Source organism: Talaromyces marneffei, chromosome 8 (assembly GCF_009556855.1).
Source record: "Talaromyces marneffei chromosome 8, complete sequence".
In the NCBI taxonomy this organism is placed as follows: domain Eukaryota; kingdom Fungi; phylum Ascomycota; class Eurotiomycetes; order Eurotiales; family Trichocomaceae; genus Talaromyces; species Talaromyces marneffei.
Genome location: NC_072355.1, coordinates 1,232,274 through 1,259,751, shown reverse-complemented (window position 1 = coordinate 1,259,751; position 27,478 = coordinate 1,232,274). Strand labels below are relative to the sequence as shown.

The 27,478-nt window shown below is 46.6% G+C and overlaps 6 protein-coding genes across 6 annotated transcripts; 2 read left to right on the top strand and 4 right to left on the bottom strand.

Moving 5' to 3' along the window:
- Positions 1–751: 751 nt before the first annotated feature.
- Positions 752–4,111, bottom strand: EYB26_009800 (uncharacterized protein; the record flags this gene model as incomplete). Its single annotated transcript, XM_054269047.1, has 6 exons — positions 752–825; positions 884–3,228; positions 3,275–3,503; positions 3,556–3,649; positions 3,699–3,853; positions 3,925–4,111. The coding sequence occupies 6 exons, from the start codon at positions 4,109–4,111 to the stop codon at positions 752–754; spliced, it is 3,084 nt and encodes a 1,027-aa protein (XP_054125022.1).
- A 5,605-nt stretch (positions 4,112–9,716) lies between these two features.
- Positions 9,717–11,602, top strand: EYB26_009799 (uncharacterized protein; the record flags this gene model as incomplete). The annotated part of the gene is made up of 3 exons (XM_054269046.1): positions 9,717–9,772; positions 9,838–9,994; positions 10,064–11,602. The coding sequence occupies 3 exons, from the start codon at positions 9,717–9,719 to the stop codon at positions 11,600–11,602; spliced, it is 1,752 nt and encodes a 583-aa protein (XP_054125021.1).
- Positions 11,603–12,022: 420 nt separating this feature from the next.
- EYB26_009798 (uncharacterized protein) lies at positions 12,023–12,763 on the bottom strand (the record flags this gene model as incomplete). Its single annotated transcript, XM_054269045.1, has 1 exon — positions 12,023–12,763. One exon carries the CDS (start codon positions 12,761–12,763, stop codon positions 12,023–12,025), a length of 741 nt encoding a protein of 246 aa, XP_054125020.1.
- Positions 12,764–15,091: 2,328 nt separating this feature from the next.
- EYB26_009797 (uncharacterized protein) lies at positions 15,092–17,574 on the bottom strand (the record flags this gene model as incomplete). Its single annotated transcript, XM_054269044.1, has 6 exons — positions 15,092–15,355; positions 15,431–15,922; positions 15,986–16,520; positions 16,594–16,764; positions 16,842–17,070; positions 17,220–17,574. 6 exons carry the CDS (start codon positions 17,572–17,574, stop codon positions 15,092–15,094), a joined length of 2,046 nt encoding a protein of 681 aa, XP_054125019.1.
- A 5,805-nt stretch (positions 17,575–23,379) lies between these two features.
- Positions 23,380–25,103, bottom strand: EYB26_009796 (uncharacterized protein; the record flags this gene model as incomplete). The annotated part of the gene is made up of 3 exons (XM_054269043.1): positions 23,380–24,074; positions 24,134–24,468; positions 24,532–25,103. The coding sequence occupies 3 exons, from the start codon at positions 25,101–25,103 to the stop codon at positions 23,380–23,382; spliced, it is 1,602 nt and encodes a 533-aa protein (XP_054125018.1).
- A 1,329-nt stretch (positions 25,104–26,432) lies between these two features.
- EYB26_009795 (uncharacterized protein) lies at positions 26,433–27,272 on the top strand (the record flags this gene model as incomplete). Its single annotated transcript, XM_054269042.1, has 2 exons — positions 26,433–26,745; positions 26,887–27,272. The coding sequence occupies 2 exons, from the start codon at positions 26,433–26,435 to the stop codon at positions 27,270–27,272; spliced, it is 699 nt and encodes a 232-aa protein (XP_054125017.1).
- Positions 27,273–27,478: the final 206 nt, after the last annotated feature.

Genomic DNA, 27,478 nt, shown 5'->3' with positions numbered 1-27,478 from the left:
ATGCCCGTTCCTCCTGATACAGATTCTGGGTCACTTCTATACATTGCAGCTTGTGCAACCACCCCCGCGGAGAGAAGAGAATTAGCTATCAACCTTGGTTTGGGACATGAGACATACTGCAGCATTATGTAGCATCTAGGATATATTTAAGTATATCATATGACTGTGATTGGTGGATAGTAACTAGTACATGTAGGTACATATCAAACGTACATGGATCGATCTAATGATCTAGATACAAGACCAAAGAGACAATAAAGCAAGGGGTTCAATCTATAGTTCATACTTTAGTTTGATTAACCTTCCTCCTCCTTCTCGTGAAGCTGGAACTCATCTCCACAGCCACGTGTACGCTTGTACCTAGGTAGTCTCAGCCCTATTTACGGGTTCCTGGATTGTCTCGGATGATCCGTACTTCAAAAATATTTATTTATTTCCCAAAAGATGAAAAAATGAAACAAGAAGAAAGGGGTATGGTATGTGAACAATACAAACAAGAAGAAAAGAAAGATTGTCAAAAGACCAAGCAAGGAGACGAGTCAAAAATCAATCTCGAGCCAACGAACTAAATGGGGAATTCTTGTAGACAGCAACAGATAAGTCAGATACATAGAAGGGAAGATTAGGATCCTGAAATAGGCGAGGGTATGATGGTGTACACGTTGAGTCAAGCGAGAAGGACATCAATTTCATTACGATTTAGTAACCGTAACTTCAATCGCGCGTGGTCACTGTTAACCTTTTTGTGCGTTTATCGAGCTGCTTCCATGTTGCCGGTCAACTCGGCCACACGAGCCTTGATTCGGGCGACTCGTGATTCAATGGCTTTATTGTCAATTAGCACTCATATCATTACAAGTATCTGGGATGTGAGAGAACCTACTTTCTTCACCACTGGTGTCGCCATCATCAGCTTGGCTAGTCCGGCTGTGAATTTCTTCTTGTGTAGCAGCCGCAGCTCGCTCAGCTGCATTTTTGCGAATCTGTGCCCATCGATCCTGGTATGGACTGGTCGCGACACTCTCAGTACCCGTGGGTGTCGGTGTGGCTACGTCACGAGGAGTTTCTGTCATCGTCACTACAGCCTGAGTCTTGGTTGCTGGGAAGTGCTCTTCGACAGGGGTGATGGGACTGTCTCCCGAAGGCACGAAAGCAGGTTGATCGGTCAATGGCCCTTGGTCAAAAGAGGAAAACTCCCGTTCTGCTGCCGCTTTCTCGTTGGTGTCAATTCGAGACAGAGCGTCGTATTCGGCGTCGCGACGAGTTCGTGGGGGTCCGTATGTCGGTGATCCGGGCGCCGCAGCCTCAGGTGCGGCGACGGGAGCGGACTTTGTCGTGGGAGCCTTCTTTGGCAGCTTAGATGGGGGGGATGGCGCTGCTGTCTTCTCTGATCGTGGATTTGAACCAGAAGGCTCTTCAGGAACAAGGTTCTTCTTGATCTCGGTCAAACGACCGGTGTTGTGCGACTTGGGCGTAGGCAAGGCATCTTGAGACTTGACTTTGTTCTCGAGAGCAGCACGTGCAGCCGCAACAGCTGACGGGTCAATGCCAATTTCCTTCTTGGGACTTTCTTCCGTCCTCTGTTTGGTGCTGCTAAAGATACCCTTAAAAGCCGAGTTACCGACGGGCTTCTTTTTCAGCTTCTTGTGTCCCTGCTCTTCCGATGATTCTCTTCTCATTTCTTCGGTGCCGTTCTGCGCTGCCTCTGGCAATGGCACCGTAGCTGCGTCTGCGGCAACATCGTTGGCAGGCTTGGCGCCAGCTTTGGGAGGAGCTGGCAGTGGCACAGCTTTTTCAGTGTCGGCCGATGATGGCTTTTGCACGTCGGAACGATTCTCAGAAACATTTGACATTGCTCTGCCATTCGAGGACAGCAATGAAGCTGCAGGGGCACCAGTTCCAGCACGAGTATCGCTCAAGTAGGCTGATCGCAACTGGTCCTTGTCGTAATGATTGTCATAGTGTTTGGCCCACTTCATTGCGGAAGAAGCCTCTGTTAATAGACCAGTGTATTGTGTCATGACCGAATTGGTTTTGGTCGAAGTAGTGTCATCGGTACGGGCACGTCGTCCATTAGCTTCACGCTGTTGATCTTCCTCCTGTTCGCGCTGCTTTTTCTGCAATGCGGCTGCCGCAGCCTGAATCCGTGCATGCTGATCTGGGGCAATGCTGGTCTTGCTAACCAGAGCGGTGGCATTACCATTGCCGGACTTATAGGGCTGATTCGACATCGGCCCTTTAGCCGTAGATTTGCTGCGAGTGAGCTTCTTCCGCGTCGAGAAACCAAAGAAACGCTTCTTCTCGACAATATAAGCTCCAGCTTCTGGTTCTGGAGCAGCACCTTTGACCTGTTCCTCCAACACCAGCCACTTGGCGCCGCTAATAACGGTCTCAAGCAATGCGCATCGTCCAAAGACAGCCTTTCGTGCGGCAGGTTCCTCGCCTGACAGACTGCTAATCCAAACCCACCAAAACGAGTCATCGATATCGAGAACTGTGATACTGGCCAGCTCGCCTGGCTCCAGATTCGGCTCCGTGTCTAATGTGCGTTTATGAGATTGCGAGCTCTGGCCTCGCACACTTCCAATGGGTGGTAGAACTTTATCCGGAGGCAATAGAAGCGACGAGGGCCCACGAGAGGCATTGTCATCCGCGAATCCCGACGACAAGAAATCAGCCCATGATGGGGTTGTCGGACGGCCCAAATCGTTGGTACGGGACTGAGGTGCAGAGCGCAATTCTTGTACAGTTGGCCTCTCTTCGATAATATCGTCATCATGGTCAGAATCGATCGAAGCGCCGAATCCCATATCCTCAAAGCGGGACCAAGAAGCGTCACGGAGGCTGGTGGACGTCTTGGTCGTAGACACCGCTGATTGATTGGTGGTGGAAATGGCTTTCAAAACTCGAGCACATTCGTCCGTCAACGCCTTTACGGGATCCTCATAATCAGAAAAGTCCTGGAGGTGCTTGTCGCTGTCACGGTACTCAAAGTTTCTTGCTCGGCGCAGCAAGGCGAATGGGGTCGGGGAGACTGTATCCACAATCATAACAACCTTGGTAGTCGAAAATTGAAGCAGACTTGGAGCCTGTGGTGGGTATTCAGTGGCCTGCACCAGAGACTGAAGAGCGATTGGCAGCGCCGAAATGCCGTTGATACCACGGATTGAGTCTGGAGAAATAGAGCGCAAGTAAGCAAAGAAAAGATGGCTCGTAGCATCGGCGGCCCTAACAACATTAGTCGTGACTCCAGAAGGAACAGAACAACACTCACAGAGCCCATGTCTTATAAGAAGCCTCAAACCCGTTACCAGTATCAGTGTGCTCGAACGCCCACCAGCCTGCGTATCTGGACAGTTTCCTTCCACCCAATCCATTTGATTTACCATGGGCGGCAATGGCGGTCAGAAGGTCGAAGAAGTCAAAAATAATTTTGGTACGAGCGTCGGAATCCACGCTAATAGGAATAAATGTATTGAAAGCATCGCGGGCGAGGTCAGAGTCTGTATAGCAAATGTCAGCCATGTTGACACTTTCAAGAGCGAGCTGCCGTACCTTGCTCTCCAACTTTAAAGAGCTCATAAGCATCCCAGGTGACTACTCCTCCAGGGAGTCTACTCCAGCACCATTTCACAACACTGCATAGGACCTGCAGAGCGTTAGTCTCAGTACCCCTTAAGTGTGAACAATTATCGCACCATTGGCTCGGTCAACCGCAACTCTTGCATGAGCGCATCGCCCTGAAGTGGGGTCCCTTTCTGTTCTGCATTGAAAAAGTTTCGAATAAACGTTCGCGCAGCGCTAGGATCGGAGCTCGGACGGAAAGGAAGTAAAAGGAATGGAATGCCGAGGCCTAGAAGTAGAAAATGAGTTAGCACTTTAGCAGGAAACCATTGAACTGTTCCTTCATGTTGCATTTCATACCTCGAGATTTTAATTCATGCGTGCATCCCCTGAGCAATTCCTGCACCTCTTCCGGCGCAACCTCAGTGCGCTGATATGCATCTGTCCATTTTGGTTTCGCCGGGGCTTGTTCCGCGGCCGATTGTTTTGCAGCCTTCTTGCTGGCGCTGGAGTCCTTGCTCCGGAACACTCGTGAGAAAAAGGACATGCTCGGTCTATTCGCGGTTCGTCTCGAAATCGTCGTGTTTTTTTTGGGAGGGGAAAGACGTCCAAACTGTATATCGCGACAGTCGAGGAGGAAGGCGCATGTCAACACCTCCCCGAGCGGAGGTCTTTGTATTTAGGTTGTGCTGATCGATGAGGGACTGATGTCAAGGGCCCGTCACGACCAATGGGATGCTAAGGAACGAAGTTAAGATCAAAGAAATGAAACGAGTCAGAGGATGTATGGATAGGATGTTTTTTCAAATGTTTTCTAGACACCCGAATGTCATGGAGGGAACTGATTGACTTGTAAATTGCAAAACGAACGCAACGGCCCAAGACTGGAGCACCAGCTTGAGGGCATAAAATAAACAAGAAAAGGAGAGCGCTAGGGGAAACGAAGGGCAGGATGAAGCCAATAATACCGGGAACTTGAAGGAGAGAACAGAAAAATTGTTCCCTTGCGAAGAAAAAAATGAGAAGAAAAAGGGAGATGCACTTACGAGTTGGAGTCGTGATCGCTAGTTAGTTAGTTTGTTAGGAAGTTTTTGGGCCTTCAGGGGCTAAGAAAGATAGAGTAGTCGAGACGGAAGGCGCGCTTTACTGGAAAGAGGTTGACTACGGCTGCTAGAGCAGCTTAACCCACCAAGCTGGGAGCCACCGACCAATTTAATTTTATTTTGGCGGGTCTCGTGTTTTTCTGAATACCATCAACTTTCATGAGAACAAGGACTGTGTTCAGGTTGTCAGACTGCCAGACAACGGCATTCTCTGCCGACAACTTGACAGGTCTTATTAGGACAAGGAATTGGACAGCAAACTGTGACACGTCGAGGGTTGAAGACAGCGCTAACAGAACCGACTGATATCTTGGGTACTCGTAGTAACTAACCTTATGCGGAGTACGGAGTAGCCCAGTAGGAATTGACTCTGTGCCAGTGTTGTCAATTCTGAATTCCACGATCCATACGCAAGGAGCCGAGGTGTCAATACCTTGGTTTTCTAGCCAGATACTCGCCATATATTAATATATCACATCTATTGCCGCTTATTGATGTATCCCATGACAGTCAATGTGTAACAACCACGTATTCGGGTCCATGGCTCCGAGAATTGTGCGTGGTATTTGTGGTAATAACCGTACGGCAATCGCTTAAATTACATAACCGTCGGCCCCCCTGACTAAATCGCCTAAAAATGAGACGTGGGCTGTCTGATTGGCTGGATCTCAATGCACAGCTCACAATGCCAAGCCTGGGTCCGATGGGGGGATTCCTCAATGGACTTAGCGTAGAGCATCTTTCATTTCGAGGCCTCCATTTTGTCGTGCTTTTGTTCTTCCGTCTTTTCGTTCGTTCGTCTCATACCCAGGACCTACATACCCCGTACTCGGCTGGGCGAAGATGGAACATTGGAAATGTGGCATCCTTGTGAAATGGACTGGACGGGCGGACGGTAGGGCCTATTGGTGTGGTGCTCTGTCAGATTCGTAGGGCTGCGATCTATGAATGGTCTGGACAAGGATGGCATCCTTCAATGGTCCGGGCTTTACAGACGAACGGAGTACGTACTCACTACGTCTACCATCTGTGATGGCCAAACTGTTTAGGAAATATTAATATACATTGTATATACATATAATGGGCCTGTTATTGGCTCCTGCATGTAATGTGCCTAACATCAGTCTCATCGCGAGAACTCTTGCTCCGAGCGTGACTGATCTGTTCTAATGGCTGCCATCTCTCGCTCAATCGTAGTGTTTCCCGGTGTAGCCTCATCTGCAGCTTTGATCAAATTTCCAGCGAGTCTCTTATCTACGTTTCCGATACTAAACAACATAGCAAGTCGAATAGTTCAACTTAGCCGGTTGATCTCGACTGGATATCCAGTCCGTCTTCAGTCATCTGCCAGCCCCAAATGCCATGGCATACGCAGCCTTGGAGCCTTTGATGTTTTGTTCCAAATCATAAGGTTCGGCGATCTCTGTCAACTTGATCATGGCCTGGACTCTGTTGCCATTGAGCAGAAAGAGGAGCCCAGTGCCTGTATCCTCGAAAGCTTTCCCACCTGCGGCTTTGAGGAGAGGCCAGTGGCCATAACCCGCGACGTCCCAGAAATGATTGGCCAGTACAGACCAGAAGTTGAGTCCTGTATCAAAATTGCCCTCTCGATAATATCGATCGGCAGTCCCCTTTTGATATATGGCCCATTCGACCAGCTTTTAGGAGTCCAAAGCGCGTCATTTTCTTAATCTCTGTTGTTAGCGATCTAGGAGACGAAATGGTTTCTCCAGTGTCGAATCAGGATTCAGATGTTACATAGGATTTTGAAAACGTGATTATTTTAATCCTTGGTAGAAAAGGCTAAGATCTTCGATAACGTCTTCAACAGCGGCTGGACAATGAAATGCACAGACCATATCAGCCACATGTGGCCAGCGAGTAACTAGAACATTGAATGCGCTGTTTGACTCAGAAGTAGGAAAATGAACAAGTTATTCTAATCTTACCCGAACACTTAAGAATATAGCAAAAGAATAATGGGAATTGCCAGACAAGAACGAATCAACACCATTCGAGCCCTCTACCGCACAATCCAGCATCTCTCCATATTCTATACCTGTTGCCTTCCTCCATATCCGCCGTCTGATAGAACCCAACAAACTTCTTGGCAAAGGCATAATATCTGTACGTCAATTCTGCCGATCGTGGTTATTGCGGCCATTCGCGGACCGACTGGATAGAATGTATACCATAAAAGCCGGTGCTATGTATAATGGAGGCACATTTATAAAAATGGTTATGCCCGCTCATAGGCCTAGACACAAGTTTCCGGTAATTAAATGTTCCTATTAGTGACCCATCAGAGAATAGATACAGGAACACGGTGGTCCTGAGGGCAGATCATCTAGATGCGTACCTGATGTACGTAAATGAGTGGGCCACGGAGTTGCCGATGCTAACTGAAGAACCGAAAATCTTTCCATCTTTGGAATTGCCATGATCTCTGGGAACCTTGTTAGCTCAAAATTCACATATGTGGAGGTCACCAGTGACAGACCAATGTTAGGGTTATTCCAAATATAGGATCTCCTAGGAGATCGACTCCCCCGCACGCCATGATAAGTCGATAGTGGAGGGCCATGAAACAGAATACAACCTCAAGAAATATACAGAAAAGAATAAGTATACCCATGTATCCAAGAATAGATCGTGGAGCCAATATGTGATGTGACGAAAATTGTGCATAAGTACTCACCTAGGGTCCTCCGGATATCAATTGCGCCTTGAATCTATAAACGGATAACTAATTACAGTCCTAGATGATCCTTGGCATTGAGCCAATGCGAGATATCGTCCATCAATTTTCGTGTGTTGACATGCTACGTACCTAGGTAGTGCTTCTCAAGGATATTCTTTTAGTGGTTTTACTATCTGATATGATGTGGTGAATCTTGACATCTGAGACTACTCACAGAGTCTTTTGTATTTATATATCGCAGACCATCAATGAAGTTCAAATTGAGCGTATCTTGACCAATTAGGGTCGTGGTTTCCTAAAATCCAGGTTGCCAGTGCTTATCGAAACCTTCTAACTTCTGGAAATTGTGACAATACCAGCCCTCTTGCATAATCTGTTGGAGTTTGGTATAAATATAAAATGCAGTACTCCGTCGATGTCCCCACTTGACGCCGCCCATCCTTTACAAAATCTGGTACACAACCGCATCTGACTAGTTAGAGGTCAGATGTTTCGAAACAAATTATGAGCCTCGTTGGCTTTATCATATCAATCAGTCAAGATTCACGATCTAAATGATTCGTCAAAGACGCGCAATTAGAGCCGATATATAAATAGCAACAAGCTGCAAGTTAGGCGCGGCTGGACAGGTGAATGGTCAACTAAAGACGACTAAAGACAACTAAAGCAAGCTAGCCAAGCCATATGCAGTGTGAAATGCATTCGAGGCCCTTGTTGCATATTCTACAAAATACACCAATCAGAGGAACGAGGTCGGTCGAGTCTCGCCTAAAGTGGCTTGAAAAGTTGGAAGGCTTTTCCGTTATGGGCCTAGAGGCTGAACGATTCAACAGCCGCCTATCGTGGACTTGCCCTGGGTGTAACATGTTCCTGTGGAGTATACGGCGCAGTGGCCAACAACAACCCGAAAGTAAACAGACGAGTGGATGGGGGTGCGTCCTACAGAGTAACTAGTAGTAGTTGAAGTAGTGTTATTCTTTGTGCCATCGTGTGGATGAGAAGCATCGTGGATGTTGCTAAGATTGTCGTACAAAGGCCAGATCTGATCGATGTACAGATGTACCCGTAGGACCATCGATGCGTGGATATGCAATGAGCAAAGAAGTCGAGAAAGCACTTTGACCACATGATCGATAACACGTGCACCAGCGTCACCACGCAGGACTACTACGAGCATCGCAACGAGGTGACAAGGATGAAGTGAAGGCACAAGAAGACCAAATCTAGCAGTTGCTCCAGAATCTCTGCATTTGGCAGTGGACGAGTACTAACCTTTCGGGGCTAGTCCGGTCTTTAGTCATTCAATGCGCTAACCACAAACGGCATAGGAGCAAAGGGCTTCCTACCAAGAGCAGCCCCCTTCCTTCCGAATGTCCTAACTCCCTCCACCTGGCACTTGCCTTCCCTCCCGCCGTTTCTTTTCTTTTCTATCTTTAGAAGCCTCGATGCATTAAACTCCATCCACCCCGAAAAAATATCCCCGTGCTTTGCATCTCCATCACCTTTGACTCGTCCATTATCTGTCTGCTATTATTACCTAGTAGTAATAGTAGATACAACATAACTACAACAGACTCTGTACACACTCCTTACCAAAGCTCTGCGGGCTTGCGCATCTTCCCAGCCTCGGGCCACTCATATAGTCGCGTTGCTTGCTTACTTGCTTGCTCGCTTGCTTGTCCCAGTCTTCTTTCACATTCCGATCCCAGATAGATCGCCGACATTCCTAGATTTGCGCCGCGCTTCGCTTCGCATAGTATAACGCTACCCTGTTAGTACGTACTTACTAAGTTGGATACTTAGATCTTGTACCCTACACAGTCTGCCCACGTACCCGCAAGCCACGAACGACAGACCTCCCATCCGAGTCTATGGCATTTTGATCTTGCTCGTCGCCAGCTCCATAATCCACCGACGACCATACGACTCCCCCGAGAGTATTTCCGGTTATCCACCGCCTGTGCCTTTGGTCTTCCATCTCGCGTTGCTGTAGCACCTGCTACATTGTCGAACTTGAGCAGGCCCTTCTCTACATCTTATCATCAGCCACGGTGGATATCACTCTGTTATTCGTTTGATACTTTCTTCTTCGTCTCTTTTCGCTGCACGAAAACAACATAAAGAGGTCGGTTCTCGGTTCTTTGTCGCCGCCGCAGCCTTACAAAACATCGCGTCTTCAAATATCGCATCGCGCATGTCAAGGTCGCGGTTTTTGCTTATATCCTTCGCCCACAATCGCATCTCGCTACTATCGGTTATAAGTTAGTCATTCGCGCGCAAAGTCTGGACGGATCAGACCACACGCTCTTCTCATTTCAAACCTCCATTGATCGGAGTCTCCCATCACGATGGGTCGGAGGAAGATTGAAATCAAGGCCATTAAAGATGACCGCAACCGTTCGGTGTAAGGATATCTCTTCTTCTCTGATGGAATGGAACATGAGCCTGACATCTTTTACTTGCGATTAGGACATTTCTGAAGCGAAAAGGCGGTCTGTTCAAGAAGGCGCACGAGTTGTCCGTACTGTGCTCTGTCGATGTCGCCGTCATTATATTTGGCCACAACAAAAAGTTATACGAGTTTTCATCAGGTGATATAGCAGAAACCTTGGGTCGGTATCAATACGTACGTCTTGAATTCCTTGCATTGCTGGATTACTGTGTGATTGACCATTGTTTTTTTTTGCGACTGTAGTGGGGTCCGCCGCATGAACATAAAGGTCCGAGTGACTTCTCAGGCAGGGGTGGTGATGACGATGAGGAGGAAGTTGACGAAGATATGATTGCGGAAGAAATGGGCGCTTCAACTCAAAATATCATACCGCCCCAGCTTCAGAATCAACCCGGGTATCAACACTTGAACCACGCTCCATCTGCATCTCCTCCAATTCCCAATGGTATCGCTTTCGCCCCCCGTCACGGAACGCCACAACCACAAAACTCATCCCGTCCTTCTTCGCGAAACCATGTTCGTCAGATGAGCACACAATACGGTGGACAGGGGCAAGCACATGTGACCCCTCCACCTCCTGCGAACCCCAACGGCTATGCTTACATGGCGAACCCGTCAATGTATAATCCCAATTCAAACCCAGAGATGAATGGCCGACCCCCGCAACAAGGCCAATACCATCATTTCGCTCACCCAGCTCACCCCGTGACTTCACAAGCTCAATCCTTACAACAGCAACACCAGCATGCTCCACACCAACCTCCTCATCTTAACGTGCCTACGCATCAACATCAACCGATGCACCATTCGTACATGCAAGATCAGGGACGGCACTCCCTGCCCCCGTCAATGTCGACTGATACCCAGCAGTATCAATTTCGGCCAACATTGGCACTCCCCGACCCAACAGGGGCGCAGCAAGCCGGTGAGGTCAAGGTTGAAGGTGGCTCATCACCAAAGACCAAATCGCGTAGTATCTTCACACCGATTGACGACCAAACGTCGGTCTTTTCGCGTCATTTATTCGGCAGAGCGCCTTTGCGCGAATCGCCGCAACGAGATACGTCAGTCAAGCAGGAACCAAAAACCACAGGACCGGTCAGCCAAACTCTTCCTCTGCCTAGAGGCGGACCACCGCCGCCGCCACTAAACAGAGCTGCAACTGAACCCCAAAGATCGCAATCAACACCGTCTCTGAGCGACTCACAACAACCATCGCGGCCCAAACCGCGGCTCAAGGTCCAAATTCCAAGTGACCACTCAGACAGTGGCAGCGTGACGTCCTCGCCTCGCGATTCGACGGGTAAGACAGCTTCAACTTCCGCCAAGAAATCCTCTGAAACTGGTGGTTCTACGGGCGTCGTACAACTACCTCCTCCTCCGCCATCTCCAGGCACTGGCGGGCCTATTCTTAGTGCCGGTGCGCAGGGCCCACCGAATCCTTTCGCTCGTCCAGCTCCGCCTGGTTCGAGCGCGCAGAACGGTGGTGGGTACGGTGGCAGTAGTAGCAGCAGCAGTAATCAGAACATGGAAACGCCGATTTCGGCACTACCTAGTCGATTCGTTTCCGATGCTCTTCTTCCTTCTCCTTCAAGCTTCTTTCCTGAGTGGGGTTTCGGCAGGACCGGCCCAGATACGAGTATGTTACCGAGTCCGTTGCCCTTCACTCCTGCTGTGCAGAGCGGGCCTGGTTTTGCGCGCGACGAGGAAGCTGAGAAGAAGCGGAAGAATTCTGACGAGGGAGGGCCTGCAGAAGCAGCTGGCAAGAAATTGAAGACATGACCATAGGAGAATTGCCTTACACCGCTCTATTCCATTGTTCAGGTATACCTCCCTCTTATTTTTTCAGTTGACATTGTTTTGGTGGCCAGACAACAGCATGCACTCTCTTTAGCCTTTTTGCATTGTGTGCCCTGGTGTCATATATACCCATGATCGTCTGTTTTCATTCGTCTGTTATACTGTCTTATTTACTTTTTACTTCTCTTCATCATGTCATTCTAAAATATTAGGAGCAATCTAGGAAAATCTGAGTATTGGAGTTCATATCTTGTCGCTGTATATCCCGTTTCCCATCCGCCTGCCTTTTTGATACTTAGCTCCCTTTTTACAGACAGATCTACACCCCCTATGCCCTAATGTGGCAATTCGACGATTGACGGTGTGAGGCAAAAGATCAGAGTCTAGAGGGCGTCGATGCGTTTATGCAACCCCTCTCTTATCTTGAATGTGATGTTTTGACGCATTCAAGTCCTTATCGAGCGCCCGTACGCAGAAAGAAGACCGAGCTGGTGCCAGAACTTGATCAGCCCCGTGTTGTTCAACCAGGCTGTCCAAACTCTTGCTACCTCCGACGACCTCTCCGTTGATGCTTTGATCGAGATCAAGCCCCATACTACTCTTTCTGGCCCTATCAAGCAGATCTGCAGGGAGTTTGGCTACAACAACCTTGGATACATCCCCACGTTGGTCCGTAACGAAGACTCCGCTGCTCAGCTCCTCAAGGGTAAGGTTATTATTGACGTGCCAACCTACATGTGGCACTACCCCCGAAAGTTCTGGGCCGAGCCTCGTCAGTCCCTTGAGCACCGTTCCATCAAGTACCCCTTGCACGATGTCTTGTGTATCCGCATGCCTGGTTACTCTGCTGTTGAGCCTGTCTAGCGTAATGTCCTCCGTATCAGAGATGTGGCTTGGCTCCGTGACTACTGCCTTGGTGGTGAAGCTGTGTTCCCTGCCGCTGGTTACTTCTCCATGGCTATTGAGGCCGTGATTCAGGTCGATGAACGCAGCAGCAAGTCTGTCAAGATTGATGAATTTGTTATCTGTGATGACGTTCCCATCGAGGTTGCCTTGGTCGCTCCTGATGACGAAGGTATTGAGGTCATGTTCAGCTTGCGTCCATCCATACCTCGACCTCTTTGAGCCTCTCACCAAGGCCATTGCCGACTACGGTCTTGACAGTATGATTGGTGCTGAATTGCGTAACTGGATCTTCAAGGAACTTGGTCTTGATATTGCTTTCTAGAGACTGCTTGGTCCTGAGCTTACTATCTGGAAGTTTGCTATTGAAAGTGTGTGCTAACCAGGGCCAAGTTTTGGAAGGATCTGCTTAGATTGATCCATGATCCCATTTTGACTTATTGAATGAAGTAAAAGATGATTGATATTTATTTCCTTTATTTATTTGTGTATGTGTGTGTGTATATATATATATCTATAAGTGTGACCAAATAAATATAGTTGATTGGTTGGTTGGTTGGTATTTCTATTTAACGTCAGGTAGAGCGCCCGTATTATTTGGGGCTATGCAGACTCCAACAGGTTAAATACATGAATCTTGCTTCTTTATAAATTAGGCCCTATAGCCTCTGTGATTCCACCATGTTCCCTAGGGATCCTGTTGAGCTACCATGTGGGTAAGTCGAGGGAGGTATACATGGAGAACCCTGCTCTGTCCTACCCCTATCTCTCGAGCATGCACGTCAAACATCTTGATAACCTGTAAACCCATTTCCTTTCGCAGAGGCCTTTTTCCCACCAGGGGCTGGGGGCTATGAGAATCGAACTCATGCATTCTTGTTATAGTGGTGGTTAGGGGCAGACCACTCTTTCGAGCGCTCCAGGTGACGTGCCACTCGGCCACAAATAAATATATGTCATAAGTCTATGTTTGGTTTTGAATTTTTTTTAGATTGCCGTCATGAGATAGAGATAGATATCATTTACAGTTGAAGCTACCATTGAAAATCGTGTCCTTGTAAACAACCATAAAAAAATTACTTTTTAGATGTATGTCCTTGGAATGAGTATATAGAAGAAAAGTATATTTGCATCCCCCCTGCAACCAATACATACACAGATAATACCTCTTTAGATGCAAACCCTAGAGATGTATACATAGGAAATGGTATCAGCAAACTCCTCGTACTTATCGGTGAAAGATTCCTCATCAAGTGTAACCTCTAGGGACCAGTAGACAGAATAGTAAGTATCTTTGCAGATCATCATATCCAACTTCTTTTGGACAACGTCATAGAGCATTTTCCTACACAAGGTATTGACGTGGACCTGCCTGGCAGTGACAATATTCAACCACTAGATATCCAAGGAATCCGCACGGCTCACGTAGCGTGCAACCCCGCCATTAGATCCCATGGATATAGCGTTACCAATACCCAACAGTAACAATAAAGTCTGTTTCATACAAACAAGTGGTAATTACATGATACCCACTGGGGGGGCAATCTGCAAGGAATGTATGGTGGCCGCAGGTTCCGGAGTCTATAGCAGACGGATTTTGATCGACGACTGTTCCAGGTTGCTTATTTATGCATTAGTGAGATAAGGAATAAATAATGAAATGCTTGATTCCACGCACAAATGCCGTTAGATGACAAGGGTTAGTTCCTCGTTTCCCCCTTGGGCTTACTGCATAGCAGGGATATGGGCGCCCATTATCGTGGAGAGTACGCCCTTAATTATATTGATAGTTGGTGTGAGATGCTCATACGACTTCCAGAAGAAAGACTTTTCTAAGGACCAAACAATGGCAAAAATGTTCTGCTTGCTGTCGCAGCCGGGTCTAGTAATCACTCTATATAGATGCCCATAAGGCCCTCCCATACATTGTACGGAGTATGACCCCAGCTCAATGGCGAAAATCACCTTAGAATAGAGCAGGTGTGAAGCAGAACCTGCAGCCTACAAACTAGCTCTAACTCTAAATATTTTAAGGTATGGAAGCACAGTCCTCGGGTATATTTGACTAAATAAGCTCGATTTGCATAAGTATTACTCAATCTACGAACCATTCAACTTTGTCCTAATTAGGAATGTACCAGGCATCTAGTGATGCATGGCATGAATCGCTAGAAATTGCTCCTTTTGGAATGGCTGTATGTAAGTAACGTATCGTACTACGTAGTATGTTATTGCGATAGGCGAAATACGAGCAGACATACTAAGTAAGAATGGACCAGACCTCGCAGCGTGTTCACGCGAGCTGAAATGGGGATGAATGGATCCGAACTTCCGAAATAGTCTGGCCTATTTTCCCGTAAAAGATTACTCATTGAGACTTGATCTGGGAGCCTCATATATAGGCTCGTAGCACGTAGTATTTCCAGCCATCTAAACTGGCAGCAAAGCCATCATGATGATGTTCATCTACGTCTATCGTCTATACATAACTAAACCAAAAAGAATGTGGTTCATCTACCTGGTATCAGCATCTAATGATGCATATCCTCACCAAGCAAGTCTTTCTAATCAATCAGTGTCCATACCGAGTCCATCGTTTAATACTGGTGGATCACTCGCAACCAGGATCCCCAAATGAGATAATTCTTGCGCAATAGTCTCCATCAAACTATCCCAATTTCCAGACTCATCCTTCAATTGCTGCATGATGCACCACAATTGGTGCAGTAGCGTCGCAACTTCCCTGACGTTGGTTGTAGGTTCATTCAATTGACGGAGTAACGCTTGCGAGGCAACGGAGAACGGCCACATCATAAAAGTGTTTGAGATCCACTTTATATGAATTAAGCACGCGAAGTTAACAGTCAAGTTCATTGGTCCGCTGGCTTTTGACGGACTGTAGCTCACCTTAGAATTTTGTAGTTGTGATATAATCTTAGCATATGCCGCGACTTGGATCGCGATGCTGGTACAACGATTCTGGCTTTCTACCCTCAAGAGATCCGGAAGGCCGTCATTTTGTATCTTTCTAACGGCGTGTTCGTGTAAGGTGATTTGTATAGCGTATAAGTTCGCATGTAGGCTTAGTGCTAACGGGTCGCCTATGTGATTAATGGGTTGGAGATGGTTCAGCAGCTCTGTGCTGTAAAAGCTCAAGTCCTTGTCGATCTGATAATGGTATTGCCAGAAACTATAGTTCATGTCGCCCGTCGAATCTTGTTTTTGTGAGGCGATAAAGTGGTTGTGGCACCGGCGATACAAGTATGCCATAAGGATGATTCCTGAGAAAGAAGAAAGTAATGTCCGGTCGAGTATATGCACTGCTTTGCTAAGTGGAGGCATTTTTATTCCAAGGTTGGTATCGGAAAAGTCGCCGGGACATGGAAGGGATGTAGAAATCTGTTTGATTTTATTGAGCACTCTTTACCTTCGGGTATTCAAAGAAAAAGGATAAAGAAATACCTCTTCGTCGTCGATACTCGTTTTGGATCCCGTACGGATACTGGCATAGGCGTCAAATGTGAATAGGACCCAGAACGATCGTCTTCGTTCTTCCATATCGGCCAGTCCTGCTGGTTCCGGTAGGGGGAGGACAAAGTTCGACCTACGCTTGGTCTTGGAATCTTGATCCATCGCGTGAAGTCCAAGCATCTTTGCTAGACGATTTGCTCGACCGAGACTCAACCATGCACGAGCAAAGGAAGTCCTTCGGAACTCGTAATATGCGATGAGGATGACTGCCTGCAGCATATTGAGCGAATTGAAGCCTGGCGCTTCGTCGTCACTCTCGGCTATGCTGAAGTATTTTCTGGCATGATGATAGAAATTCCTCTCAGCTTCTACCTGCTCAGGGGTGACTGTGCTACCAAGCAAGGCAATGGAGTAGCTAAGGCTCTTCATCTCCGGCCGATGACCGGACACCTCAAGCTCATTGAAGAACCGATGACGGTTTACCATTGGCAATACAGCATGGACATAGTTGAAGAACGATAGATGACTAATGGTCAAGTCAGCAAGGGCCGGAAGGACACTTGACGTAAGCATATTAGGGTTAGGGATATGACGCATACAAAACATGTAAGTTCATATTCTCAGGCGCCGGCTCAACATCGCCGGTCGTATAATCAGTGCTTACTGACGGAACAACCGAAGGAAACGAAACGTTATCCAGCATGTCAAAAGTATAGTCAAAGCCTTCAGTTGGGGCTATGATGCTATCAAAGTCGAAATTTGGTTGGTGCCTGAAGACCTCATGCCTTTAGGACTTCGACGTAACTTCTCAAATAGGAAACTGGGGAAAGGATTCACTAGTACTGACCACAGATCCAATTCCCAGTCGATTAACGACTGCTGGGCGTCAAAGCTCTTGAAGGGTTCATATTGGTTATTCAATTCTCGTGGTGAAACCATTCCTGATGGTAAATGAGGCTCCGTGTGGTCGATTGACATGCGGAGTTGGCTGTCCGTTGCTCTCCTGGCAAGGTTGCTGGACGGGCTGATGTGCGGAATAGCCCGCTGCGTTAAGGCCAACTGGGCTTCCGTCTGAGCTGTAAAAGAGTCAGAGAACTATTCATTATGCGAGTGCACTTCTCTCCTCTTTCTTTTCTTTCTTGTCTGCTCCTCTGACTCCTCAATGTCTCTATTTTTCTTTCTTTTTCTGTTTGACGTGTGTCTGCGTGGTGAGGGTGGGCTTTACCTAATCGTTCATGCAGGGATATTAAAGCCTGTGATATATTGGGTTTGACTGTGTCAGGCTTGCGGTGCGCCGTGTATCCGCATTTGTGTCCCAGTTTTCGACACCGGCCACATACTGGATGGACTCGATCGCAGCGGACCTTGCGGCCTCTACAGATGTCACATGCGATGCGTCTCGATGACTGGTCTCTACTCGAAGGTCTGGAGACCCGGTTCTCCTCAGTGCCCATGTCTTCTTTCTCCGTAGGACGCTCCATCAGCGCGGTCGTAGTAGTACCCTGTCTATAGCTCCCGGGCAGATCTGGCCTGTTCATTTGACGATACACATCGACTGGTGTTGCCTGATTGGTGAACATGTCTGTTTCTGTGCGTTCTCTTGTCAGGAGATGATGGAGATCAGGAGATGTTTTATAGGCTGTTAATTTGTCCCGGTATGAATTTTTTTAGAGGCAAGAAATAAGATAAATACAAAACAATGGGAGGCTTAGCCTATGTATAAACCTTATTATGAGGGGACGAAGGCCACAATGTAATCTTCAGCATAATCAGCCAGAGAGACAGTGGACGACGCCCTATCATTCAACGGGCCTGAGTTTGTCTGTCACAGTATGGATTGTCTCGAGTGGATACGCACTACTGAAATGGGGAATGCCACCCTGGAACAGCGGCAAGACTAGTAATTTATGTACATCTAATGTATTCTAGATGAAGACTATGAGAGACGATCTGGTTTAGGAGTCGGTACTTATAGCTATACGAGGCACTATCGCATATATTCATAATAGAATTAATATAGATGGTACAGTTAATATATACAGACGTGCAACTTGATAGCACTGCCCGAATTCTAACAAGTACTTGTACACCTACGTACTCATGTAGGTGATTTCAACGAATGTCGCCTATGCTGGGATGCGCGATGCGCCTAGAAGCAACCATGTGCGATAATAGAGATGTGAATTAAGTACGAAGAAACACCTACCGAAGCGCAGCGACGGAGTTTTAGATAATAGTCCAAATATACTGACTATGTCATGGAAATGAAAGGATTTGCACCACGTTTATGCGAAGCTGAATGTGTGTGTAGCTGAATGTGTGTGTAGTAGGAATTCCTGAATGACACCCACCGCTACCAATTCCAGTAACGTAAGAGTGAGCTTGAGAGACACAGCCTTCCGCTACTACGTGAATGGCTAGTGTATGAGTAGTTAGCTAGTAGACGGCATAATCATACAGCTATGTATCACGACGTGATACACAAGCAGTTACGTGATTGTGTACGTTGTGGGCACGAAGAAACCCCTGTTGGCGGGTGTCGAATGGCATTCCGTTTCTGACTAGCGGTCCCTGCAGGTCATACCAGTAGCAACTTTAATATCATTTGACTTGCCAATTGGCAGGCTCAAAAATTCAGATATACCTAGCTATGTACAGGGTATCGAATCGGGGATATAATTGATTATTCTATCTCAGCGTGGCCCCCAAATACACATAAATCGGGCTCTAGTGACAAACCAAGCTGGAAGAGGCAGCCACTGTTACGCAAGTCAGACGGGTGTCTAGTTTTAGCTCGAACGCTGATACCAAGCCCTAAAAAAAATAGCGTCAAAATAGTAAGGAGTTAGATCGGACTTGGCTTTTTGACCGTTATGGAGGCATCCAACATCAATCATTCTATACTGTACCAGAAGTGTCAGCTGATAAATTCGGGTTATGACTACGAGGTAGAATGCCATGATATATGCATGCCAATCTCCCGCCCACGTAAATCGTTATAAACGTGATAATATGACTTATATTATGCATAGATCAGGGTGTTCACGAATGGGGCGGAATTGTTTAGTATATCCGACGTGTTTTGTCTCTTTATGAGGTCGCCGAGGCCAAACTGGTGTGCAAGCGTTTCAGCGATTTTTTGTATCGGAAGGCCCAATCTTTTCTTTTCTCTTCTTAATCATAATCGATTTCAAACCCTAGAAGATCACTAGTAACGGTTTGCTGCATTATCAATTATCAACTAACTGAATCCCACTGCCAATCTACGTAGTACGGAATCTGGGCCTAAGCTTGGCCATGCCACTACCAACATATACGAGGGGGGCATCGACTGCCATTTTCTATGTACGTAAACCCTATCGGACGGGTCTAGAAGTTTTTAAGAGGTCAATATGGGGCACCATGATGACCATCCGAACCGGCATCGTGAAAATTTTCGGACTTTATTGATGTAACTAAAAAGTGCTGACGAATAAAGCACGTCAAGATTAACTAACTTAACTAGTCAGTCGCTAAACAAATGGTTAGTTTTTGATTTCATGGCGTGCTAGCTAAGAATTAGCCTACAAGAAAAAAAAAAAAAATAGAGTATTAGATAGGCTCACGATATCCCTGCTAGTATGGACTTCCTGATGAGGGTTAGCTGAAGGATAACCCGTAATACAGGATTGATAACCCAGTATGGCAGACATTCGACACCTAGCTTACAGAGGGCATGATTGGGCGTATAAATCCGTACCGGCTGCATTATGCGTATGTCCAGTCAAATACAGTACTAATTTGGACCCTTCCAATTACCGGAATACACGGGGATTGTAACTTACACGAATACGAAGTAGCATGCACAGTCGCCCGTTACAAAGTCGATCAGCCTATGTAACTACTCTGGTAACTAGACTGTAGTACTACTACGTAAGTGTCAAAAGCATAGACGGCCCCCTATTGGTCAATCTAAACACATCTCTTCTAGCCCTGGCGGCTAGCCTATTTGGGTAAACAACATATATAGCAGCGCTGATATAGAATAATAGAATCCTCTCGATGTCAAGGCCTAAGTCTATTATCTGCATCGGAGGTCTCCGAAGCTAATGCTGCGTAGGGAAAATGATGGATGCATTTGATTCAAGTCCATAGAATCTACCCGTGAATGTCTCAAGAATGTATCCTGAAACGGCGTTCATATAGCTCACAACTTACCACATGTCTTTTATCCAAATAGACCTCGGTCATTTTAAGTTTGGACGCTTGGCGGAGTCCTATAGGGTCACCAGTGTCCACACTGCCCACAAAGAGTATCATATATTGTGTTCCGTGGCGGGCTAAGTGAACCTTAGGTGATGAATATCCAAGTTCTGCACGACATGGCTGGTCTCGGCATGCAGCCCTAATTTTAGCGCAGTGGGCTTGTAGATACTATTTACACTTTAACAGGTGGGAACATCGACGAAAGGATTGGAATCATTTTCGTCTCGACTCCTCAGCTCACACATAAAGATCTGGACTGCACTATGGAACGGGATGTAGGCAAGCACGTACTGCCGAGTGCGGAGTACGTAACATTAAATGAGATTGACTGATGACAAAAGCATGTTGCTTGTAGAGCCCCAACATTGAAGTACTCGCATGATGGGAAAACCAGGATACGGCGCGAATCATTATGTTTTAAGATTCAAGGCGACTCCTATTGGTGCCCTACTGGATTATGAATCCTCGCGGGATCTGAGATACATATGATCTAACGTTGTTACCAATCATACATCACTCCTAGCCTTCAGCAGGCCTTCATTCAGGACAAAATCTCGTTTAAGTCAACAAATGGACAGACACCCTTCCATTCACCCCGCCCTTCTCCACCCAGGCCCTCAGGCGACAATACCCTGGAAATTTCCAAGGCATATTACGTAGTATAAGAGTATACTAGGGGGCGGATATACGTGTTAGTTTATCAGGCACAATATAATACACCACCTCCCATGAATATCTGCATTGGCACGTTAGGGGCAGTAGCGTATACAAGTGATTACCACAGGAGCTTTGTATCCATAAATATGAGTAGAGTAGCCTTGGACTGAGACACCCTTTATGAAAAATAATACAAATTAATCAGCCGATACGTGTGCAGTACGTACGATATGAGTGGAGCCTAGAACTAGTTTCAAATCTGCGGGTACATGGTCGTACGTATATCCTGATTACTAATGATTAGCTACTCTTGGAAAGCACATAATTAAGATATGAAAATTAAATCTTCATAAACTATACTCCGTCTAGTGATAGTGTATCAACTTATGTTCGACCCTTGCTCGTAGACAACATCATCTAATATCCGATGTATTCTGGAGAAGATAGGTCTTCGGACTCGTTTCCAGATACCATGCACCCATTGCGTTATGCTTGACTGTGCCATTTACTTAACACAATCTGTTGTCGAAGGGACGTGGCTAATCGAGAAGCTATGGGATTCCGAGCCCCGAGACAGACGAGTGCTGCCAACGTAGACAGAGTTTTCCAGCTCCTTGTATTTCCCGCTTCCTGTGATGAAGTTCCAGATTGAAACTATTCGCCATGCCAAGTCAGTGCTACCTTTTTCTAGGAAATAGGCGCTGGCAAGCGACCGTTCAGAAGTGGACCCAAAGTTCGTATCTCCATAGAAATCCCCCATGTCCCACATCCGGTGCCGTTGGGCTACCTCCCAAGATTCTCATGATGTTCGGTGTGGGCTGCTCCATAGTCTTCATGGTAAAACAAGGGAATTCCCCACCAACTGCCAGCCTTCAGCATATCCGAGAAGTCATGGTGAAGCCAGTTTTGGTCAGGATCGATTGTCACCAGGTCGCCACTGTGGACAACCTCGGCATTGATGTTAACCCGAAACAAAACCTCATTGGATTAGTTATGTATGAAAATGTCCTTCGCTTCGGCTTCCCTAGGCTGCAGGTCTCAAGAATTACACTTATTCCAGGCTCAGAGCGGAGAATACCATCTCGTGTGGGTCCAAACACAGCGGTGAGGTAGCACCAATGATTAGTTAGACTTAAGGTTAGTCTAGGGGCGGGAAGTCAAACTTTTCAGTCTAAAATAAACAGCTGAAGACTCGCATCATGGTCTAAATAATTCAAACATTGAGGGTTAGATAGTACGGACAAAATTACTCTATTCAGCTTCAGCATGGCTCATGCTTGGGGTTTCCCTCACATTGAGATACAATGCTAGAAGAAGCGAATTAAAGGCGCACAACTTCACCATGACTTGGGATGTGATTGGAACGTAGTGACCAATGCAGATTAGAGAGGGAGATTATTGGAGGAAGTGATGATAAGGGAAGCAAAGTAATCTCGGTTTTTGCCACAGTACATAAGCTCATCAACAGTCTACAACTTTGCGAAATTTATATACAAATTGTGGTGAATGGCGGTCACTATGCTTAAAACCCCTAGACCTCGGGAGGGGCGGGCAATGAGGGCGCCATAAGCACGGCCGCGCCTGGAGCATGTGCTGGGGCTGCATGACAGCGGCCCGCACCGTACCCGCCCCGGCCCAGCCGATAAGAAATTAGGCAAGGATCTATTCAGAGTGCAGCGTTAACCTCGTACAGTTTGTTGCTCTTTTAACCTCAAGAAAATAGTGTCTCAATAAGCATCATGAGCAACCATACACAACTTAATTTCAATATCATTAGAATTCGCATGAATCTTCCGTTGATGGATGACGGGTGCCTCAATATTTGTTCGAATAGGGCTAAGCCCTAAACCCTAACATAAACAATCCTAGGTGTACCTGAAGCCCTTATTTCGCCACCCAGTAATCACCAAAATAATGGCCTTTACCGTGTTCCAAGAGACCCAATGACAGCCTTTGATGCGTTGTTGTTGCTTATCAGTATGTATGGACGTCTTCGCTGGACTAATGTTGGGCGTAAATGCCTAGTTGAACAACCTCATGCATCCAGAATATCTTCCTTGCACATCTTATCGTTACCTATATATCTTAGCCAATGTAAGCCACACCGCCAAAATTTATTTAATACATGTATATATATCTACAGCATCCTTGCAATAGGATTCGGTGCTATATATGTCTTGGAGATGAGAAATATATTATCTCAACTTACCTAGATACCTCGTACAGCCAGCAATGGTAATCAAAGTCATACACAACGAACCCTACTTAAAGTTTAATTTCCTACAGTCGGCAAAGCATTAGATGGATAACTCGAGTCAACAATGCCGTAAGAAGATGCAAAGGTCATTCATTGTCATTACGAAGAGTATAGATAAGTTTGGTCTCATATTTAGTGCCGAATAGACCCAATAGGGCATCACTACGTCGTTCGTGGATAAACAACTATCTGCATCTGCCACACGTCCACGCATCCCCAGGAAACTTCACATGGGCCGTTTTTCCATAAGGCTCACCAAATCTTTATCTGCCTCATCCCAAGCTTTCTCCACCAGCTTAGTTCGCTCCTCGCTACGAGGAGTGATACTCACTTCGAATGGCAATGGCCTGCTGATAAAGCCATCACTGAAACCCCACTCATCGACGGGCACCTCACGGCCCTCTGCATCAATCTTGGGTCCAATGTTGCACGCCCACAGGATACGTGCAATATTCAGGAAAAGAGAGTTGTATGCAATGTGCTGTCCGGTGCAAATCCTTCGTCCAAATCCAAATGCAGCATGCTCTGGTGGTCCTTCGTTTGTTTCATATGCAAGCCACCTTTCAGGCAAGAAGTTGTTTGGATCCGGGTAGATGTCTGGATTGAGGTGAATGCCCCAAACATTGGGGAGTATAATTGATCCTTTAGGAATCCGGTATCCCATATATTCATCTTCTTCCGTGTTAAGATGGGGTACAGCCTCCGGGACGATAGGTCGCCAGCGGAGCGTCTCCTTCACAATTGCATTGATATAAGGTAGGTTGGGGCTGTCGTCTACAGTTGGAAGTCGAGAAGTTCCAATAACCGATTCCAACTCGGCTTGAGCTGGGCCAATAATTCGAGGAAATAGACGAGCAGCAAGTACAAAAGTCTCCAGTGCGTTTGTAGTGGTTTCCGCACCGGCTTCGAGAAGGATGGCTACTATCACCACTTGTTAATCCACGGACTCAGCGTAGTAAAACAAGTAATAAGGTTCATACCAATATATGCCAACTCCTTTTGGGATACTCCTTCCGCTGCCTTCACATCTTTGACTGCCTTGACAAAGTTCCAACCTGGTCTTTCCATTGCCTGGTGCAAGTGCTTCATGTGCATTGTGGACTCAAACTGGTGGCATTCTTCAGCAATACGCTTCCAAGGCGCCAGGAAGGTAGGCAAGTAATTGAGGACTGGAATAACATCAACGATCCAGGTTCCGACACGACCAAAAAGTGCGAACCGCTCCATAATGAGGTCGATAGCTTTGACCTCATCCTCGTCTCCTCTGGTCATCCGCTGGCCGTATGCAAGAGCGAACAGTGTCGAGGTCGAGTATCTAATCAAGAATTAATTCACAAGCTTGGGCACTACATCGCTTTCGAAGCAAGGCGGTACAAACCTGTGAAACTCTTTTTGGAATTTGCCTTCGTTCTGCAACAATCCTCGCAGGAGTTGCAAAGACTCTAGTGCTTGAACCCCGCGGTATGACTGGGACATCTTGTAGGTCAAAACTACTCCCTGCAACCTTTTTGCAGTCTTCCACTGCTCATTATCTGGCATAAGGACAGGGCGCAATCCTTTTGATACATTTTCGAATGCCATGACACTGCGCGGTCGAGATGAATAGATCTTACTCTTCTTATCTAGTAAGTCGCGTGCTGCCTGCATTGTTCCAAGAATAATCATGGTATCTTTTCCAGCTTTCAATCGGAAAATGGGTCCGTACTGTTTGGTCCATTCCAGGTGTTGCTTCCATGGTGCACTGAGGCTCATCTGGTGCAAGTTACCAATAATAGGAAGTGCCGGAGGACCAGGAGGTAGAGGAGGTTTTCCCCAGCCATCTATAATAGGGGAAACCACCAGGTAGGCGACTAACACCAAGATCAGCGTAACCACCAAGCCCGTATAACTAATGCCAGTATCTTCCATGGCAAAAGGTACCAGTCCACCCTGGTGGACGGGTAGGACCATGTGACGGAATTCCAAATGTTTGGTACGAAAGTGAAGTAAGGTCTGGAAATGTAGAGTCTCTATATTTAGATAAAAGGTTCTCACTGGGGCGCAAAAGTCAAGGAGGCTAGATTCAAGATTTCCGAGAAGTAATGAGGATGTTTGTTAGCATCTAAAACTGAAAATCATCAGTTCAAGCTTATTCCTCTTCCTATTCCCAAAAGTCTTATTGAGGTTGTAGTCTGCCTCCCTGCGGCCCGAGACGGCACCGCAGTGCCTTAACTCTACCATTATCACCCTGTACCTGCCCGACCTTGTGCCTCCTCTTGTCAATCGCGAGCCCTGTCCACACAATATCATCACGATATTATTACAGGCTACCGGACTGTATGCAGCCATAGTTCAACCTATCATCACCTCTCAATTGGGCTGCTCAGCAACCCCTGGGGCTAGAACAGAGAAAGTCGTTCGCCGGGCCTATTTCTATGCGGGAATCTTCTCTTCCATCGGACACATTTACACAATTTCCAGTTCACTTTTGTCCGAAGACCCGGCTGTATCTGTCAGCTGCACGCTTGTCCCCTCAATGTCAGATGTTGTTCCAGGCACCAGCCGCACAGTATTTGAGGGTACACTTCTCTTCCTCAAGTACGATAATTTAATCACTACCATCGCTTCTGCTCTGTGGCAGTGGTTTGTCCTTGAAGCCCCTACCTCCACACAAAATCTCACATTGACTACATTTCCCCCGCGTTCATGATCACTCTCTCTACCATGTTCTTGGCCCGAGTGGATCAGTGTTGTTTGCATTGTATTTGCGCGAGAGCTGGGGTTCGATGAATGTCATAGAGCTGAGAATTAGCTGGCACGATATTCACGAGTTACGCCAAGATTTTGATCGTGTATGACAGGAGCTTGTCTTCTGGTAGATGCACGATGATTCAATTTCCCTCTCCAGTCTGTTGTGTATAGAGCTCTGGTCACTAGAGCAACACGGGCGGGAATTCCCGGGATAGGGACTTCATGCGAAAGATTTGATGATAAAAATATAGATATAAAACAGTACAGTTGTAACTACTTTTGGTGTAGCTAAACCAACACAATTTCTTCAATAGGACAGTTAACGGCCGTAAGACCGCAGAAATGTATAAAGGACCCACATATAGCGGATCGGACCGGGCCACCCTAAATACAATAGAATAGGTAACTACGTAGTAAGTCTATCGACTCATTCAGTCCCTCGAAGAACAGTTCAGTTCTCCATACATACAAACAACCAAGTGTTAAGAAACATTCGAGCCTTTATTCCTTATTTCAGTGCCTGGATAAACATAGCCAAAAATATAATCTATGGCTGCAAATCTTACCGAAACATTTCTCTCACGGTCTCCGTTCTTTCGCTCTCTACGGCAATCGCACTACACATTGCCAATCCGGCCTGAATTCCTCACCTCTTCCTCCTTCGAGATTGTGAATCCGCGTAATCATATTACAAATACAGATAAGGTAGTTCAAGTACTGCCGGCCTCGGCCATTGCCGACCTGAGTGATGAGACTGTGCTTGCTTTATTCTCCGCGGGGTTCTTTGGAGGGTTTATTTTTGGCATTGAGAGATTTCTTTTGAACATTGGAGGTCACAATATACTGCCATCTCGATATACAGGTAGCTACTCTTCTTTTTTTTTTTTTTTTAATGACATCTTAGGAGCTCGGACCCTATTCCAAAAGAATACACACATAACAAAAAAAAAAAAAAAAGAAAAGAAAAAGAAATAGAACGGAATTCAAGCTAAATGAATCTCAGACTTCGAACGCCCCCCAGATGCTGTAACCATCTGGAACAAATCCGACATACCTACCACCCATCTTCTGCCCAAAGGTAGCAGTTTATATGGCGCTTTCACGTTATTGGACAAATACATAGCCACAACCCCATCTGAGCAAGATGCCAGCTACGTCGATTACGGCTTCGGATCAGACCAGTACATGTTCTCTGGCTGCCATCGGTTCCAAATAACAAGATTACCGAGTCAACCGGATGTAGAACCACAAGTGCAGATGGAGCTACTTCATTTCCGATGCAATCCGCGGGAAAACAAGCCTTCGATTGCGGAGTATATCGAGCGGTTCCATTATGTCTATGCAAAGGCGTTGTTTGCGGATGGGATACAGTCTCTTGCTACGCGGTAGGATTTTCAAAAACTTTTGCCACGAGCTGTGCTTCCAAGAGTGTTGAAACGAGCCGGCTGTTGGTGTCTGCAGTGTACGATACAAACATAATAGATAGATAGAAGTAGACTCTCGTCTCTGATATGAACATAATGGATGCATTCTACCGAGATAGCTTCATCAAGTATCATATAATCAAGTCAGTACAACTTTGATGAGGAAATTAC